The 21062-nt window shown below is 34.9% G+C and overlaps 1 protein-coding gene across 2 annotated transcripts in view; it reads right to left on the minus strand.

Annotated features, from left to right (window-relative positions):
* LOC142340859 (uncharacterized) overlaps positions 1-20849 on the minus strand; it is a 55478-nt gene extending 34629 nt beyond the window's left edge. The window contains exons 1-2 of one of the 2 annotated variants that reach the window (XM_075391603.1): positions 20640-20849; positions 5494-5553 (exon numbers count right to left, since the gene is read on the minus strand). In XM_075391603.1, the coding sequence (XP_075247718.1) occupies positions 5494-5553; positions 20640-20781 (202 nt within the window). In that variant the 5' untranslated portion in view covers positions 20782-20849. The remainder of the gene's footprint in view (positions 1-5493; positions 5554-20639) is intronic. The other variant, XM_075391604.1, reaches the window with a different exon arrangement.
* Positions 20850-21062: the final 213 nt, after the last annotated feature.

The raw sequence follows: 21062 nt of genomic DNA on the forward strand, positions 1-21062 counted from the left end.
GCATCTTGACGAGGCGTAAAGCCCTGTCATCTTTGATTACAGCCTCAATTTTTCCGTAATCTTTCGCTCTCAAAAGGACTTTATTTGCTCACTGATCTGACTTCTCACCCTGATCAAACTTAATTGACCGTGAAAGGCCCTTCGTTAGTGTTGGAATATAGAGACGCTTTTTTATTTCACTTCGACCTGCATGTTCAAATAACACCGCTGATGAAAAACTTTAAAATATATCCAAACACTCAAAAAAATTAGTTGCCTGTCCTTTACATTTTAAATTGGACTCTCGCGAAACCGATTTGAGCCTCCTCATTGAGTACATTGCACCTTTTCTTTTAATCACATTGCGATCAATTTTATGAAGAACTGGTTGAAAGCTTTTCTTATCTGTTATTGTACAGAGAGTGCATTGCACGTCTTGTTTAGAATATCGCAGTTAATGGACGGCCACCATGCATGCCACTTTTCCCTATCCTTCTTCTCCCAACTTAGATGCTATGCATAGCTTCTGCATTGGCCCCTTTAATTGAATTTGAGATGAAGAGTCTGTTATCCTCAATTTGTTCAAATTTGATTCAACATTATTCGACAGATTATTAGCAGTCGAATTAGTGGAATCCAGTTTATTATTACTTCTGATATCGACATTTCTTTGAGTAATTGGTAGTTAACGAATTCAATTTCGCGTTATTAGTCAGTTTGGCGTGAAAATTTCAAGTAGTCTGTAATAAAGTGTACATTAAAACGAATCTGCATAGCGTTTAATTATTCAAGATTCGCAACTATAAGATTTGCTCATCATAACTGACATTTTTACGGCTTTTGCTGTGTTTCGTGTGAAATAAAATGGACCATGATTATTCGTGTTCCAAGCAAAAGCTAAATTTCGAAATTAAGTGGCACAAGGCGCTCTACCCGTTAACATAACCTGCTCTTGTATCCTTCTTTCGAACGACGACCATTCATGATTGACAGCAAGTCTCTGGGATCCGTAAATTTCTGACCATGAAAATAGTGTTAGAAATTTTCTTTTCCCGAACCAACTCCAAGCAATTTCAGTTCATTTACTCTAATTCTTTACTCCATTGAAATTACAAATTTCAATGAAAAAGCGACAGTCCTTCATCTTTCTTTATCGAATTTCTTGGCGATCCTAAACACTGACGAGATTCTTCGAATTTTATTCTATTTTCTAAATGGAAATTATGGTGATTAATTTTATCTGTATTTATAATGTAATTTTTAAACCTTTCAAAGAGTTTTTCGCTCTCTTCTCTCACGATGTTCTATGTTAACTTTTATTTAGTGGTCTAATTGGTGGCCTAATTTTGCTAAATTCGGAAAAAACATTGCTTAGACGGTAAACAGAAACCAAGAATGATCTAAAATTTTTCAACGTATTTGGGTGCTTGAGGGTCAAAGATGCAATTTTTTTATTTTTAGGTAGTTTATCCACTTTGATTAAAATTATACCACTGACATGGTATATATTTTTTCTTTCTTTCTAAATGTGTCACTTATTTTGATTTATTTTCAATTTTTTTTATCTTCCATTTTTAGGACATTTTCCAACCAGATGCATGTGCTCTTCGAGACTTCCTTAATTAAAGTTTGTAGTGTCATCAAGAAAGCAGTATGTACTGGTTAGGCCAAATAGAGTATTATAGATTGATGGCTATAATTCGTCCGCATATCAGTCAAACCGGAGATCCCCGTTTTTATTCAGTTTGTGCATGCCATATCGCTCATTATATAAAAAATTACAGTGTCGTGCTGTTTCAGGGTGTAAATTTAACGGGCTGTATGCGTACAGCGAATTGATTAACCGATTCTACTAAAATATATTGTCTCCTGTGTCACGTTCTTGATCAAGTTTTTTGATATGATTGCTAATTTAGGCTATTGTATAAGTTGAAATTGCGTTCCATATTTTGTACCTTACCATTTTCAATTTTTTGAAGTTTTTTAACTTTTTCTGATATGCAACACGTTGGAGCAAACTGATTTTGTAATCCACAACTTTTGCTGGTTTTGTCATTGTGCTAGACAATTCTGTCTCTAGTTAATGTGCTGATTTTGTACAGTTTCAGCATGGCTTGTTTGTACTTCGCCGCTTAAAAATTAGCGTACTGATTTTTTGTATGTTTTGCCAGGCAAAATCCACTATACATTTTTGGTATGCTGATTGAATATTTTTGCACTGTTTATCCCATCTGGTTTTTTTTCACCCATTTCCATGTTAATTGCAGTTGTATGTGCTTCTTTTAGGTCAACTGTTTCACGTTGCAATTTGCGTTGTATTTCTCTGTTCAACATGATTGTTATAATTTTACTTGTATTATTCTCTCCTCGCAATCTTGGAAACTATAGTTTTCTTAAACATTTTGTTTACAGTAAAACTGCTAGACGCTTTCTCCCTTCTTTTAGTTTCTTGAAGAGAATAAATATGTACAAAGGTGATATTTCTGGCTGTAATCAAAGCCGTTAACATGATTTTTTACAGATCCGAATTGGACACTACGATGTGAAGGTGTTTGCGATTCAAATTCTTCCTTCCTTCTGTACTGATACTCAGATACAGGAATGAAACATCTCATTGAGTACACTTTTCTCTCGTTTTTTCGCAGGGCAATTTTCCTGCATCTCAAATTTTCTAATATTTCAACTCCTAAGACATTTAGATTTGGTTGTTTTTGTGTGTTTTTCTCTAGTTTACTTCTGTTGGCTGTTTAATTGCTCGCTTGGACAATGGATTTTGGATAAGTTTGGCTAGACTTGGTTTGGTTCGTGAAAGTGTGTCAATCCAAAGTTTATAGATTGAGAGTGACGTTTTTTATGATTCTATTGTACATTATGAAACGCGTATAACGTAGCTTTAACGTTCCACGTAATCCACGGTGGGAGTGAGTATGAGTGTGATCTGAATTACAGTTATGGTCTAAATTAGTGGCGTGGTTCAATATTAGCTAGTTTCGATTGATGTTTGGCATTTATATATCAACTATTAAGTTTGAAGTTTGGGTTTAAAAACCAACTGATTATCAGAAGATTAAATAGAAGATGTAATTAACTATCGAACAGGTTTCCAAATATCTTGAACCAATCATCAACTATCAACATGTTTAGCAGCTGGTATGAAAAAACTATGAAAGAAAAAATGAATGTGAAAAAGTCGGGGTATAGCGACGACGAATGAACATAAACGTTGTTACAAGAAATTTAGGATGTGAGGGCACAAGGACTATATATTATAAAATTGTATCCTTTATCTCATAGACATTCGTTTTTGCTAGATGTAAACATAAAACAGATAAGCGTCTGAAGCAGTTAATTGTTGAAAAAATCAACGTAAAATTTGGAGTTGCAAACCAAAATTCTATTCTTTTATTCTCAGAGGGGCTTGCTCCCTGCTTAAATTCCACATGTTTTTCTTTTTATCTTTTCAATGAAAAAAGGAGGCTTCATTTGAAGATAGAGTATCGATCTAGTTCAAGCGTCCTTTCAAATTCCTCGCAAGTTTTTCAGCAGTTTTGAGTCATGAATATTTTATAAATTGATAAACTGAAGTCTCTGGCGTTACATCTAAAAATGCTATTGGATTATCTGAATTCAATGGCTCAAAATGAAAACATTTTAATTTTTAAATGTTGGAACAATTATTAAGCATTTTTGTTTACTGGGAAGAAAATTGTTTCCAAAAATTATATGAAAAATGCAATGAGATGCGGCGATTTTTCAACAAATTTAACGCAAAAAATTTACATAATAATAAGCTGAAATATGCTCAAATGCGCTGAACTTATGTAAGGAATGCGCTGAAAGGTGCTAAATTTTCAAAAGCATTAGCTCACTTTCAAACTATTTTTGCATTAACTGAGTCTCGAGACCTGCTCTGCTGTTTTATAGGCGTCAAGCAATTCCTCATGCCATTGATTCGTCAAACTCTAACCTCTTAGTGTGATCTTATAACAAAGATCCATTTTCAAAGAAATGCGCTGATAAGTGTTGAAATCCGCTGAAGTTATATAGGACTTGCGCAGAAAATTCAGCACCTTTTTTTACTTTCTTTCAACGCCTTTATGCGCAGTTCTTACAAAACAGTAAGATTTTTCAGGGCAAAGACTTTACATAATTCTGAGTTGAGATCAACTAAAACTGTTTATCAAAAGCGCCGATGCTTTGCATGAAATGCGATGCAAAAAGTGCTAAAATTTATGTGAGAAATATGCTGAATATGCTGAAAAGTTATGTAACAGTTGCTTTGAAGATTCGCTAAAATCTCAAAGTTTCAGCGCATTTCTTGAACAATTTTTTGCACAACCAGCGTAATTCTCACTAGAAATTGCGCTGAAACGCAGCTGAGATTTTGACCCGCGTTGTTATTTTGTTATTTTTGACAGAAAATATTCAAGACAGCTTTGCGTTAAATTGTTGTTGCCTTGTATGAACCTTCGGGACACTTTCTACTTTTTTCTTCGCTCAAAATGCGGCTGAGATTAACAGGAGGCATCATTTTTGTTTGCAATTTTTATGAGAAAATAAAAAACCAGTTTAAAGATTTGTTTGTTAACCTGCAGTGCTATGGACTCAAATTTCTTTATATTTTATGTTACTTTGAAGTCCTTCAATATCGGCCTTAGATAATAATTTACAGAACATCGTTTTGAAAAGAAGAAATTGCTAGACATTTTTCTCGTTCTCGGTTACATATAGTACGGACGCAAACTGTTAATGAGGGCACTGTTTAATGAGGGCATCGTTAAATGATTTAAATTTCAGTTTATTTTATTTTGAATAATCAGAAAACTGCCAGAAAACTAGACGAAATGAAAACATGCAAATCATGATACAAATTTCAAACAATATCGTTCAATTTTGTTGACGTTTTTCTTAACAAATTTCTCTATTTGAAACAGATCTCTACTGCTTAAAAACTACTATTCTCAAAAAAATTTACTACTGTTTATAAGCCGATTTACCAGATGAAAACAGTAATCCGCGGTCAAAATCTCCAGCTAAAACTTTTGTTACAAACCCGGTTGCCTAATACTTCTGAATTCTTTTCTTAAAATGATGGAAACGTAAAATTGACTCCCATAAACGAGGCCGTGGCCCTTGGGCATGGCCAAACCTGTCGTGACAAACCTGTCGATAGCGAAATAACCAAAATTTCTGATGATTAAATTATCAATTTTGGCAGTTCGGAACTTTCAAAGTTATTATCCGGAAATTATGGTTTCAATTTAAAAAAGTTATTTTTTGATAAGTGAACTCAGACAAGTAAGAGTTTTTCCTAGGCTGTGATGATCTGACTAAAGAGGCGGGGAAATAGAAGGAGTTAGGGGGGGGGGGTGAGGCCCTGGACATGATATGTCCCGGAGCAGTCATGGAAAATATGTTTCTTATGTATATCTGTTTCTTCTGGTCATGAATATATTGGGTATGCGTTAAACTTGATAGCAATGCATATTGATAAATGTAAAGAGATATATAGACCTAGTATTACGGGTTCAGCCAAACCTCGACTCTCAACAGATGATCGCAGCCCAGAGTGCTCTGAAACAGAAAACCCGGGCCGAGGATTTGTCGAAAAAATATTGTAAGAATAGCGGTGGATAGCGGTGAAAAAAAAACACGGATTCAGACTTCAACGACATAGTGGAATACTTTGAATTGATTGTGTTGTAACAATTTCTACGGGCAAATGGCCAGTTAAGAGTATCGACATTTTCGCCTCAAATCTTATATAGTTTCAATAAAAAGTTGAATCCATGGAACATTGTGCTAATTTAGCGAAGAAAACTTGCACGGTTTGTGATTCTTAGCGGTGAATTTTTTCCCCGTTTTCAACGCATTTAACGCTAAAAATTGCAATTCTTGCATCTTTTCACTTCATTTCACCGCAATTCTTACATTTAGCGATTTTCAGCGTTCACACCTCGACCCGAGAGCGCATACCGTGACCAAAAAGTGAAGCAGGTATTGCTCGATTAATCAATCGATGATGAACTATTGCAGTTAGATATTTTTTTGTGAAAAAATTCAAAATAGGACGTGCCGTGCACAATTATTGTGCTACGACATTTATTGCTGATTTGCGGTGCGTTTAGAACAATTATCTTTTTCATGCTGATTCGCGGGGTGAAACAGGCTTGAAAGTTTAATATGCTATTAACGTGATTCGCGGGGTAATTGGGCCCATTCGAATTAGACTAGTTTCGCATTTCGAATAGAACGATTTGTTTTGAAGTTTTTTTCAGTAGCAGTAGTGAATTCTTAAAGAAAAATTGAAGATTGAAAGTTCACTGAGTCAGTCAAAATGGATGAACAAGTTTAGCATTGAAGCTCCTAAAGGTATGAAGAATATATTGAGTTAAGAACTGCAACGTTAAATATCTTAACATCAGACATAAACAAATCCAACTTGAACAATACTAAATAAGGAAATTTTGAAGAGGCGAAATATGTACAAGTTATGATACTTGTGTACCACATTTCCTGCAAAACGAAAACAACGATTTGCTTAAAATTCGTTATGATTTATAAATAAGTAAGGCAATTTAATATCATAGCGGTGTTGATTGTTGAGCTGCCTTGCTGGATTGTTGCGATTTGCTGCTCGTTTTGCGTGATTTGGAGCTGTCAATTTCGCGTGGCATAAAACTTTTGATTCATGATTGTTGGGTTGGTATTTGCAGTTTGGTTTGTTTTGCGGCGTCGTGGTTTGTTTGATGTGTTGCCTGTGCTTGTGGTTTTTTTGTCGTTACTACGGGATGGTGGTGATGGATGGTCTGACTTTGCAATAAATCGAACTCTAAGTGCTCATGAAAAGTTTGCATTCACTGATGAGACGGTTCTGACGTCGTCGAAAGGTGGTTTGCGGCTATTTTGCTTGCCACCCTCTACTTCTCTCTTGAGATTGCTGGCATGTTTTGCCACTTTATCCTCATTTATTTTCCCGTCATTTTTGGTCATCCGTCGGCGTAGATTTCAACTGAATTGTCTTTTTTGGCGTTGGTGCCAATTTTCTTGACGTCCAACCTGCTTATGGTTACATACACTTGCTCGGTTCCTTGACTGTGTAATTGACGTTGTCGTCTCTGAAAATTTTTGAGTCGGCTGCCACGGCCATTTATAGACATTGGAGGTCTTTCTTAGAGCGTTTGTTAGCTGGTATCTTCTTTGCTAGATTTGGCTGAGGAAATTCTTCCGTTCTAAGTATTCGATGGCCTAATGTTTCTAATATTATGAAGCGTAACTCATCTGGTTTGTGCCCCAATGTTCGTACATTCGCATTCTGAATTGCATTTGTTTTTGTTGATTTCAATTTTGGTGTCACTGCGGTCCCGGTCTTCCCATTTGTCCTCTGAGATCAGGGTAGTCCATTGAACAGTATCTTGACCTAAAAAAATATTTATAACATTTCGATGAGATAGTTTATTCAGATGTTTTTCAGTTCACATATTACTCAAAGCTGTATTTGGTTTGCGTACAATATGCGCTACAAATGAGCTTATTCTCAGAATTTTCTGTTTCCAGATGCTAAACTGGTATATTATTGAGTTATTTGACATTTTCAAATTGGGTTGCAATTTAGCAGCTTCTTTAAAACATCCCAATGTATGTTTAAATGTTTGGATTAAACTTTCTGCTCAGCCGATTGCTCTGTGGTGCTTAATTGGTACAGCAATTACGTCAATATTGTTTTGCTCGCAAAATTTACAAATTTTCAAATGGGAGAGTAATTCTCTGTTCATGTTTGACCACCATGCATTAAAGGCCTTGTCCGTCATTCAACACCTGCCAGTATTGCTGAGTGACTCGCCTTTTTGTAGGTGTCTTTGATTGACTGTTGGATCGCTATGCGATCATCGATGCAAATTCAACCAGATTTTACGTGTAAGTCCCGCCAAAAATTGTGAATGTACGGACTCAGCTGCTTGCATCATTACTCGTTCTTCGCCAACACGCATTCTCGGAAATATTTTGGGATGGTGTCGTTCGTAGTTAAGCAAGCTAGAAGCTTTTTTAGAAGTTTTATTCAAGGCAAAATAAATACTTCTGCTTAGATGTCTGTTACGGTTCCTGGTGTGGAGTCTGATGTGTTTGTTTCATCTGTTTTTGGGGCTTCTGCTGCTTGTATTTGGGAAGTTAGAGATCGGTGTAATTGAATGACTTAGCTGGTGTCAGTCAAATCATTCATTCCATATGCGGATTGTATTTTTGCAGCAGAGCGCAAATCTGCATGAAATGTTTTCATGCTTTCCACTCGCTCCGCAAAATTAGTTTTTTGCATGCATTCTGCCATTTTTGGATATTGGTCGGTAATTTGCATCAATTTGCGGCCGATTTGAATCCTAATTTGATTTATTTAAAAGGAAAGATATTGCGCTGCCTTTCACTGCATCAAATTTAGCTACCACAAACTGCTCATCATAATATGTAACAATGTGTGCTAATTGATTGGGCACACGCGAAATATAATGGACACAGCTCATTTTTGTGCCTGGCAGATGTTCTATTTCAAAATTGAATGATAAAAGCCGATCTACCCAGCGAGTAAGTCTGCTGTTATATAAATTACTTGAGCAAAGTTCTTTCATTATTGAGAGCTTTGCACGATAACCTATGATGACTGTAACCTTGTGTCCAAATAGATAATACTTGGATTATTCAACGATCTCTACCACCCCCAAAAGTACTAGTCCGTTGTTAATATATCTTGATTGGGATTAATGCAAGAAACGATAGAGGAAGGCAAATGCTTTCCAGCCTTCGTGATCTTATTGATTCAGAGCTGCTCCTAAACTCTCTCCGGAAGCGTCAAAATGTATTTACCTTTCTAAATTCGGATTGTAGTGTTTGTTTCTCTCGTGCTATATTAGTTTTGATTTCTTCAAAGTGCATATTGTGGTTTTAGTAAAAATGAATCTTCTGACTTTTTCAATAATAGTTGTAAAGGGTGGCATAATTGTACTAAATTCGGTATGAATTTACTAAGGTGGTGCACAGATCCAAGAAAAGATAATAGTTTTTGTTGGTGTACTGTGGATTTAAGGTTTGGAACTGCACTCGTTCTAGTTTATAATGGCTAAAAACGCTATTCCACAACTGTTATCCGGGCCCTGCAGTTTTTATTTTGAAAAATGGTTTTTCGATAGATTTAGTCTTAGATTCTCATCAACCAAATTAATTATTTTCGGACTCAATCTAGATGCTCTTTAAGCGATCCGCTACTAACAATTAATATATTGTCGAGAAAGCAGTATGTGTTTGTATGGCCCAAAAGTCATTTAGGGTTTCACTTTTGGCTCTTTGAAATTCGGGCCAGATTGGACCGTAAAGAATTGTTTTAAATTGATATTTGCCTTCTATATCACCACGTATTATATTGAAATTGCTTTGCCGTGCTATTTCAGTGTGTAAATTGAGCTGGCTATAAGCGTATTACAATTCAATTGTTGTTAAACATGACTCGTTTTGCGTCGCGTTTGAGCTTAAATTCTGTGAAAAAAATTATTTCAAGCTAACTATGTTTGTCATTTGTTTTTTAATTTTGTTATTTTATTTGCTCAAGACCTTCAAATCTAGAGCTAATTTATTGGACCATTTTTCTGCACTGTTATTATTATGGGTGAAGTGAAGTTTTTTATGTGAATATGAGTCAAGTTTTTTGATGTGGCCTGGTTTTAGGATTTATTTTAATTCTGATTTGATTTTGTCTTGGATATTAATTGGAACTTTCCTGCCTTCTTGGTGGCGTACTTGGTAGTATTTTTAGTGAAAACTGGATATAACTGTATAATTTTTTGATTTAACATTTCGTGTTTTTAAGCCGAGGAATTTCTTGGTGATCTGTTTGTTATCGGGTTTAGCGCGTTGATGCCGTTTACTAATTTGTTAGTTGTGTCTTCTTGCTTGATGCAGATGCCCAGAGTCTCGATCAATTTTCTTTCAATGAGTTGCCGTAGGCCGTTTTCGACAATTACGAATTGTGCCTTTTTCGAGGTCCAATTGTTTCTTTCGATTGGAGCTACTAGTCTGCCCAAAGCGGCGACCAGATAGTTTGATAGTTTTGATTACGTCAGATCTTGGGGCTAAAACCGCTAACGTTTAGTTGTGTGTTGATGATGAGTTGCGCTGTGCATTTAATATTCATTGGTTTTGCTGTTCAAATTCTAGTTTCATATTTAGTTGTAGAGCTGCACTCGGGCCTGTTGTTTCGCGGAGCAAATGTCGTTGGATTTGTGTGTCTGACATATTAGGAATAAACACGCCACGTATTACCGTTTATTTGATGTCGGCGAACTTGCAATTTTTGTCTAGTTCCTAGTATGTTGTAATATTGTTCAACGATTTCCGCCTTCTTTTTTTTCTTGAGAAGAAAAGATATCTGTCGAACGTTACGTTGCGTGGTCTAACAAAAGATTCTTATATTAATTACCACAATTCTTTTGTTGTTATCTCATTGACGAATGCGAGAGTTTTTTCTGTTAAAAAATGTCTACCCTCGGTTCCGATCCTGAAATATAGAAGAGAGACCCATGTTTGTTCGCAAACAGTCCATGGTCGGTCACAACATAGTACCCCAGCTTCGACTACTTTTTTACATTTGAGTTACCAGCTGAGTTTGAGTTGGATTTTTCTCGGTTTGCGTTCTTGTTCGGTTGCCTCAGTGGGGTCATCAATTGGTTGCTCGTAAGTCCGTTGCGCTTGAAAGGTTATTTCCGCGGGTTTTGTACGAAGTAGGGCATTCAGGGTTACTCCTTCCTTGGCAAGAAAGAATAGCTTTAATTGGGTACTCCACCTCTCCCAACGAAGTGGAGTCTCCGTCGAGGCCTATTACCAAAATGGGTCTATGGCTAAAGGAAATCTCCTGGACCCTGCTGACTGCGCCAGGTTGTACACAATTCTTGTGCTGCGATATGTATTGCTGATTTGCGGTGCGTATAGACCGATTATCTCCCTAATGCTGATTCGCTGGGCGAAACAAGCTTGAAAAATTATTATGCTATTACACTGGTTCGCGGGGCGATTCGGCCGATTAGATATACGAATAGTTTCGCTTGGCGATAGAACGATTTCATTGGGAGTTTAATTCAGTAGTGCATTCTAAAAGATCAAATTGAAGAATGAAAGTTAATTTAGGAAGTCAAGGAATGGCTTCCAGACAAAGTGTATAAGCATGAATGCGTAAGCATCCATTTTGCAAAATTGGATGAACAAGTTTAGCAACGAAGCTCCGAAAAATATGAACAATAAAGTAAGTTAGGAACTGCAACGTGAAATCTCTTAACATCAGACATAAACAAATCCAACATGAAAGATATCAAATAAGGAATTGGCGAATGGGCGAAATAAGTACATGTTATGGTACCTCTGTACCAAAGGGTGACACAGTTCTTGTGTCAATTTGCAACGAAGCTGTAACTAAAATTATTCTTGAGAAAATCACTAGCAAAAATATGACCCGCAAATACACTTTTGTTGGTATCATTTTTAAAAACTGTTTGTGACAAACTATCAACTTCTCTTTGCAGATAAATCTAGTTTTGCAAATCCATCTAGATACATTTTTTGCCCACAACGAACGAAATTATCTAGCCTTCAGTAAATACGTGGTTCGTTCATTGGTGTTATTATATAGCTGGAAACAATTAAAATTTTCTCAAATGATTTCAATTATATTTCGAAAAACACTGTTTGAAATGCTATTAGAAGCAGTATTTAATGTTTCCTCAGATGTGGCCTTTAAATGCGGCTAAAATTCACAGTTTTGTTAACCGTTCTTGAGATATTTTATGAGCAACTGGCTGTGCGTGACCAAATATGAACTCTTTTGCAATGGAAATTTCTTCCCCTCACCATTCAGTCCACCTTTTACATTGGCCAATTTGAAAAAGAATGCTAAAGGAACTGCAAAACGAACAAGGACTCTCGGTAATGCGCGTTTGAAAATAATGTTCCGTCCCACCCATTGTATTTTTGACCCAATTTCGTACAAAATGGGGAAGAGGTCGGAAATTGTCACTGAACAGATCATGTTTTGGTTTTAATATGTAATAAATGTATACCAGTGATGTGAACACCAGTGAAGTTAATTTTCATTTCCCCAGAAAGGGCCTAAAATTGAACTCATCAAAACTCTGGATTGGCAATGTCTCATTAAAACATTAATTAACTTCTTGACTTTTTCTCGATAGCATCTCAAAAATCAAGACGCTATCAATTGAAACTAAACAGCAATTAGTTATTGTTTATTTAGAGAACTTATTGGGGCTGTTGCATAGGGAAACCCATTGATGGATGGTAACTAAAAACATGATTAAATTGGGCAAAACAACAAAAAAATGATAAAGTTTTTTGAAGATAGCACAGAAAAATATAAAAGAGTGGAAAATGTTAAAATTTAAGCTCTTTTGTTTGATTCAAACAATAGGAGCTCTGCACTTTAAGAACATTTACTTCTGCTTAAAAGGCAAAACAGAAAAAAAATGAAGAGAAAAAACACACAGAAGAAAAAGGAATGCTTGAACATTTCTCTCTGAAAAGAAATTGCTCGAGCAGCGCATTCTGACTTTACATTGAAGACAGTGTTAACGAATTGGCCGTAATGAGGTAATATCTAATGGAAGGTTATGAACCAAGTTGATGTAGATTTAAACTATCCAATATAATGGAATATTTCATAAAGAATGACGAATATTTGTTAAAAATCAATTTAAATAAGAAAGAAGATGGCAGAATTTTTCAGAAAACCAAAATTTATCAAATTTTCTGTACACTCATGAGGACAGAGAATTGGCATATATATTTCGAAAAATATTTTAATCTCTAATTCACAGCTTCGGAAATTCTGGACAAGATTCGCTAAAGATTTATATGTGGTAATATTTTTAAAAAACGCCGAATTTAAAGTGTTATAGCTCATATTCTAATCAAACATTGTCAGCTCAAATAGTGGGAAATTTTTTTGTGTCTTTGTGAAAATAAAATCAATAGCACCATTGTTTTTATTTTGATCTTATATAAGAAATATACCAAAAATTTATTAAAATAAGGAAATAAGCTTAATGTTCACAAAAGTTTAAACATCAATAACTCCTATAAATTAGGAATCAAGACACTTTTAAAAGTTTCTTTTCTGTGCTCAATGATTTTTTCGGTATACCCTGAATTTCTTTGCACATCAAATATATACATTCACAAAAAATGATTTATAAAAAACAGATGATTATTAAAGTAGGGGTCGGAAAAACCCATTTGCAAAGCCAGTTGCAAAGCCATGTAGCGTAGGATCTGCAGAAAATTTTATTTATATGAAATTAGTAATTATGTTTTGGAGTCTACTTCTCAACGAACAACTGAGGAACATTTTCAATATTTCTTTTCTATAGTCATCAAGTTAATGCTGACGCAAAAACGAAGTTAAACTGCTTTCAACGTAAAACACGGATTGCTTTAACAATATTCCTTGTTCTATCAAGGTTTCTAGTTATGCTTGTAACATTTGTCAATTTGTGACCAAAAACATTTTTACTAACGTATTTCAATTGCTACAGCTGATAGGGTTAAACTTTAAGTTTTATATACTAAAACAGGGAAAATTTGGTGAAAGTTAGGATAACTGTGGGAAGCTGTCTTATCATGTTGTTTGCTATCAAATTGATTGCTATGATCCTTCAAAAGGAAATTTTTTAAAAAAGTAAGAAAATTGCTATGTTCTACTGACACCTGAATCGCAACAGTCACCTGGCAGCCTTTGTTCTTGCGATTCTTGGTCATCAAGGCCTGAAATTTTGCAAAGCCTTGTTCAAGCAAGATTTTTTGCACTATTCTATCTCAGTCTGCAAGTTGTCGTAATAAAACTTTTTACTGGTAGGTTTGAAGTACATAGAAGTGGTTCGTACTACCTCCCATTACCACATCGCGGGCCAATAATAGTTTATCTGTATCCAGAACGAGGTGGATTTGAAATCGTGACTTTAGATTACATTGCAATGAATTGTTTTCATTGAAGTAATAAAATATGTCCGCAAAATTTCACATTCAATAAACAAAAAACGACTTCTCAAAAAGGCCTTTACGTGTTATTAAAAATTTTAAAGCCATATTTGAATTCAAAATTGCTGTTTGTGCTCCTAGCTAACGACTGTTCTCTTAATCGCGAACCCAATATTTCACCCAATAACTTTCTCAAGTTTTTTATTACTATAAAGAACCCTTATATGAATAACTTCCGGAAATAAGTTAAGCTCCTATATTATAACAAATTGAACGCTCAAATCAAAAATTGAGTCAATGGTATTATAAATTTTGCGGCAACGCATTTCCATTTTTTTCTCGATAAAGAAACTTGTAATCCAAAGCAAACGATTGTGAATTGCGTTTTTCTTTAATTTAATCTCTGTCACTTTATTAACTTCAAGGTTATCCACTTTATTCACTTTATTAACTTCAGGGTTAATATTAACTTCACTTTATTAACAACCTAGCTTTTTTAAAATCAAGTACTTAAGCTCCATGCGTATGCTGACATTGGAAGTTAGTTGAGAGTTGAACTGAAGTTGAAATGTAAGTTGAGCTACTTGTTAAGTTGGCAGTTGAAAGTAGTGTTCAGTTAATAATTGAATCCAGTGATTAGTTGGTTGTTGAGTTGACTGTTAAGCTGAGTTTTGAGGTAATTGATTGGTTGAACGTTGAGTAGAGAGCGAAGTTGAGTGGTGAGTTGAGAGTTGGATTGAAGATTGCGTTTAGTGTCAACTTGAGTGAAGACTTGAGTGTTGAGTAGAGTGTTAAGATGAGTGCTGAGTTGACCGTTATTTTGACTGCTGAATGAATGCTGAAGTTAAGTGTTGAAATAATTTTTGAGCTGAGCGTTGAGGTGAGTTTTTATTCAAATATACGGTTTCTGTGATTGCTGTAAATTGGAAACATTTTGTATGTTTTTTAAAAAACTTTTTTAGACTTGCAGCAAATGCTTTAAAAAAATGAAAAGAAAAACTAATTATTCCTCTTTTATTTTAATTTTTATGGTTTTTTTCTAAAACCCTTTATTTCTCTGAAAACTAAAAGTAGGTATCATCACAAAGTGAGGAAGGATCCAATTAGCTATGCGGCATCTTTGCCGTAACCCATCTCCGCAAACCGAGTTGGTCTGGCTAATAAACTTCCTGTTCTGCGGTTTTGACAACAATTGACGACAAACAGAATGTTTTCCAATTTGTAGCTCCAGGCATAATTTTTTGAGGTTTTTGATAGTACTTCATGATAATTGCCTGAAATGAAATTGGTAGCGTTTATAATAGTCCGGTTGTTTTTTTTGCAATTTTTCACGTGCTGGACTTCTTACCCATTTGGCTGTTCGTCCTTGAAAATAGGATAAAGGCAAGCTCTTGGAGGGAGTGAGATTCGAGATGCTGATGTTTTACTTAGAGTCCGAGAAAGCGATTCTTCAAATCTTTTTTGGCGGTTCATAAACTTTAAAGTTTGAGCCACCCACTCACCCCCCCCCCTCCCGACACTCCCCTCGTCTACCCTCGTCCAACTGGATTTCAATCCCCCCCCAGATACCGCAAGTCAAATTGAATGAAAAGGAATTGGAGAAGAGAAAGGTTGCCAAGTTTTGAAGAAGAAAAAACGCTTCAAAACGTCTTAAATTTCTTTTAGTAAGTTTTTTTGAATTAAAATTGATCGGGCTACGATATTTCAAATAATAACTTTCAGTTATAAATTTGGCTATCCAAAACAGCAAAAAATGTATTATAATTGCAAATTTTTCTTATTATAATTATTTATAGTGATATGAGAAAGAATGTACCGAATTAATCCAGTGTTTCTTGGTGTTCTCTGCAGGTAATTGTCCTCGTTTCAATACCGCATTTGTGGGTATTTTAATGGGATTCCTTGAAGTTTCCAATAATTTTCCGAGCAGATAGCTTGGTTATCCTAATAAATATCCGAGACTCCTTGAAAAAAAGACAATATAAATTTCAGAAAATAAATTACCGGATAAGTGAAAATACTTTTATTCGCTGAAAAATGTAAAACTGTGTAAAACCAATTTACCAAAAAAGCGAACTACTAGTTTCGTAACACAAATGTCTAAATTCAACGTCTGCAGTGGCTTTAATTCAACAAGTAATAAAATCGAAAAACAAAAACAAGTTCAGAAAAAGTTCATTTCTCAGACTGCATACAAAATCCAGGCAGAGTTATGTACCATTATAGTCGGAACTAGATATGAAAAAATCATTTTTTTCACAGCTTTGCCCTGCTTTCACTTTGCGACAAAAGCATTGAATACGATCATTCATACAAAGATGTAGCGCAATTCTCAACGCTGTTAGCCGAAACGAACTTGTATCTTTGGGGAAAGATCCTCGAGGTATAATGAATGTCTGTGAGGTCCAGTTCAATTGGACCTGAGGAGTCACAACTGTGTCAGTTTGCAATGTTGAAGACGCAATATCGGTGAAAGACAGTAACATCAAATAAAACATAGCGAGCAGTGAATTAGTAAAACATTTAACAATTGGACGACAAACTAGATTGATGATTATTAACTATTAGTTGAACCTTGATTGCTCTGTTGATTAATGTCAAAAGACATTTGCATTTGACCACTATTTGCATGGGAAAACTCTAATATACAATTTTCAGTTCATTTATTCAAGTTCTACCCAAGCCTATTACCGAAGGCTCTCTTTAAAGATCTTGCAAGACTATTACAAGAGTGTAGTAAGATTACACACTTTTATGCAAGAACTTGCGAGATAACCGTCGATCTTGCAAGATTCCTGCAAAATAAGCGTGGAAGTGTTGCAAGAATCTAGCAAGAAAAGCGTCTGGATTCCTACAAGGGTCTTGCATGATAGGCGTCGGAGTAGGCTACAACCTGCTGTTGAAGGGGCAGGTGGTATTGGAATCGGTTAACAACAATCAAGAAAAATTGAAATTGTTATCAACAAATTGTATTTTCTGTCATTTTATTCATTGTTTCGTCATTTTATTTTTTATTTTAAGCAATAGCTAGAGAATATATATACAATATTGTTATTGTGGCGAGTAGAATTGAAACGAAGCATGCGCTAATCAATACGACAATAATTATTATTTTTAAATTGTTTTAGACCACCTATTGAAATAGGATTCAACTCTCGAGCATTCAAATTTTCTGTAGTTTTCTTCCAGAGAAAGCAGTTGAACAAATATGTTGTTTTTACCAGCCAAGAGTTTGTCAAATTTTTGGTGTAAAAAACATTCAGGGACAAATACCTTTGTTTATCAGCGGAGAGGAACAAAGGAATGAACAAATTACGATCAGTTGAAGAGCTTGTAAGAAGAAAAATTTTCTATACCTAGAAAAGTTTTATAGTGGGCTTGTTCATATGATAGGTTTTTCATGTTATTTCCAACGGATCATTTCTTTCATAAAGAACAGAAAATTATATAGCTGAATTTTCACTTTACATTTTGTTTGAGAAAAGCACTTCAGCCAGCTCATAATTTACTACGTGCAATCCATTGAGGCCTAAAAATGTCGTATTTATTGCATGCTACGCTGCTGAGGTACCACAATCTATTCAAACCATTTCGAATGAAAAATGAGAAAACTGATGAAAAGTTTGATTTTTTAGGGATTAGTACAAATGAACTTTTTTCTGTCTTTCCCAGGACGAAGAAATTGGCATCCAAGAACCTGCAAATGATACTTTAATCATTGGAAGTTAACGACTACAGCCCCAAAAAACAACTCTGAATGATCATCAAAAAAACTCTATCTCAATAAAATTGATGCCAATTTTACATTATATATACTCTTCTTAGAGTGCTCCTTTTAGAGGACCGCGTCAGCGGTCTGTGTAATAAACTGTGAAAATTACATTCGCACGCAAAATTTGATTTTTAAACTGGATTTAAGAACCGTTGGGACTAGATGAACTCAGTTAAAACGAAGCCCGACACAATAAATGAAGAATTAAATTAGTTCTCAAAATTCTTTAGATGATCTGACCAAATATATAAATAAGAAATTTTCTCAAGAAAGCAGCTTTTTAGTTACTTCTGTTAGATGCAGTAAAGCAAATCTGCTCTGCTAAACCAAAGATTTGCTAAAGCAACAAAATCGAAAAGCATTTAAAAGTCAGAATTGACTGAGAGATCCCAATTTTTATAGGTAAAGGAGAACAGAATTGAAATGAAGGCAAAATGAAATCAGCTACAGGCTGAAGTGATGTAAACATAATCATATATATTTTGTGGCCTGCTGTTTGAAAAGCCTAATAAGTTCAAATGAAGTCCAAAAAACGGTCCAGGAAATGCATTAAAACGTTGCTGAGTTTGAGAGAGTTTGCATTGGAACTAAACCGTTACATTAGGAGCCAAAATAAATAGCAATTTTCTATGTAATATAGGACGTACTCCACACTGTCAGGCCAGCTCGGCAAAAATTTTCCTGCTTGCTTAAATGATTAGTTCAGGATCGTAAATCCATTGTATTTCAGTTTTCAAATTTGACGTTTACCTTCATTTTGAGCTTAAAATTGGATTTTGTAGAAAAGCAAAGAATTATTGAGTTTTAAATATTTATACCATTCTTTAGTTAGGGTAATTAGAACAAGGTAATTAGAAGGGCAGTCTTATGAGGGTACGAAACAAAACAGCGCAAGTTGATAAGTTTACCATTTAATCATTCTATAAAGACCGGATCCATAACAATTTTTTTCACTAAAATCTTTTTTTTGCAATTTTTTAGCAATTTTTTTTACCATTTGAGACTTTATGTCATTCTTGGTTTTATAAAGATTTGTGTCTTTTGGATTATCCTCCGCACTAAGTAGCTGAAATAGGGGCTCTCACAAATTACGTCTCAGCTCACTAAAACTTTCATATTTTTTTCATAACTAGAGGTCTGTATATTAATTCATAAAATAGATACAGCTGCAAAAAAATGCATAAACAACAGGTTGTCTATTGTTGTTTGCATATTATGCAAACAGTTCTTAATATGCACGTATTATTTCAAACTTCCGCACTGATGATGTTCTCTGATTGTATCTTCAGAAATACGAATATACAAAAACAAACACAAGTATGATTAAAACAATTAATCGGGGGCTAAAAAATCTCTAGTGGGTCCTAGCGGAAAACTATTCGCAAGTATATTTTGAAAGTTCTTTTCTCATTTCAAAATGTGTTCCAGATTACTAACATTTAAGTTTTGAAGCTGTATTGCATTTTTTGTACTCTAAATTGAAACATTGTGCTGTTCACCCGAAAAGTCTGCTTGATGGTTTTATATATCTGATACTTGCAAGCAAAAATGATGAGATCCAGAACGTATACTGAAAAACATATGGAGCAATGATCAACCAAAAAAAATCAAACCAATTTGAAAACGACCTTGTGAACTTAAAACCATTAATTTGCACGGAACGCTACGTTATTTTACTATTTGAAGTTTTCGTTTTTGCATCATTTGAAGCCAAAATATCGTAAGGTGGTACTAAACATCCAAAAACTGTTGATAATGATGATATATAATAGTGATGAACAATATTAGGCCATGTATTATCACGCAACGATATGTTGGTTTTAAATGGTGCCAAATATAAAACTTGTGCAGTACAAGGAAATAGAGTTCTGTGTCAAACAATTGTTTTAGAATTACAAAGTGATTTTCAATTTATCAAAAACAGTTTCATTTTTACTTCCATTTTGTAATCATTCAACATGTTTTTTATAGATTTTCAGGATCTCTTCAATTTGATGGCATCCTGCAAATATCAAAAACAAACAAGCAGAAGAGCAGTGAATGGATATATTATCTTTGAAAAATAATGCAATAATTTAGGTGATTGAATTTCAGGCGAAAAAAAAATTAATTTTTAACTAATGTTGTTTTTTGAATTCTTTCAAATGTTTTAGGGCCAATAGCAGAACTGGGCATCATTCCTTTGCACTCAAACTTGAAATTCTCCATTCTACACCTATTTCCATGTAAATAGGTGTAGAAGTTTTCCCGTTTTTCTTTTGTAGTTTTGTCTCCTTTTTCTCCTTTTCTCCTTTTTCTTGTTGGGAATCTTATTTTCCCCGGACACCTTGATAATAGAGGGAACCCTTTGGTTCACGCTTTTTCCCCCTGTCCCTGCCAGGATGCCGATGTGCCCGAAAAACTTGGCAGGAAATACGAGATCTCACTCAATCATGGCATATCTTACGAACACTAGAAAGTATTCCGGTTTGATTCTTAGGCTTTTCTCATATGTTTCCCGCATCTTGCCGCGTATTTTTCCGGACTAACTAAAAGATTACCAGGAATTATTGCACTGGGTATGAATCAAACTGAAAGTTGATATAAACCCACAGAGAAGCAGCTTTATGAAGTTATACGACTAACAAAAAAACAATTACCCAAAAAAACTTGTAGCAAATCAGAATGCTCGAAAAACAAATCAAATATCTTTTTAGGTGTAATCAAACGTATATTCCGTCTACAAACAAAAACTATAGACATAGAAGGGCAATTAAACTGATGCTGAACTACTCGTAGACTTTTCTAAAGTGCTTATTCGAAACATGTTTGTGTGTGGACGCGGCGAGAAGGGAAAATAAATCTGATCAGCGCAATTTAAACTGACCTGTATCATTAGGAAAAGCTCCAGGGGGAATAATAAAAGTCTGAGATGTCCAATTGAGACTGATTTGGGGTCTCACGACTGTATCAGCTGACCACGTTATAGCCACGTGATGAAATAGAAATATTATTAACAAAGAAAGCATGGTGAACAATAACGTGTTATAACTGGTGTTGATATTTACTTTGAATTAAGAACGTTCTAGAGGTTGTTTATTGCGAACATTTGATTGGTGAACCCAAATTTGCGTTTGACAGTTGGCTGCCAGTATACCCGTACGAGAGTTTGTAAACTTGGAAATGCTTATTGTTGCTATTGCATGCAGTTTATTTAGGATCATAAGGTCATGATTGCAATTGATAGAGGTCTGAAAGAATATGAGGTGCCATATAGGTGACAAACCTCAGACACGTTGTTAGAGCAATT

Source organism: Convolutriloba macropyga, chromosome 6, assembly GCF_964194025.1.
Source record: "Convolutriloba macropyga chromosome 6, txConMacr16.3, whole genome shotgun sequence".
Lineage (NCBI taxonomy): Eukaryota > Metazoa > Xenacoelomorpha > Acoela > Convolutidae > Convolutriloba > Convolutriloba macropyga.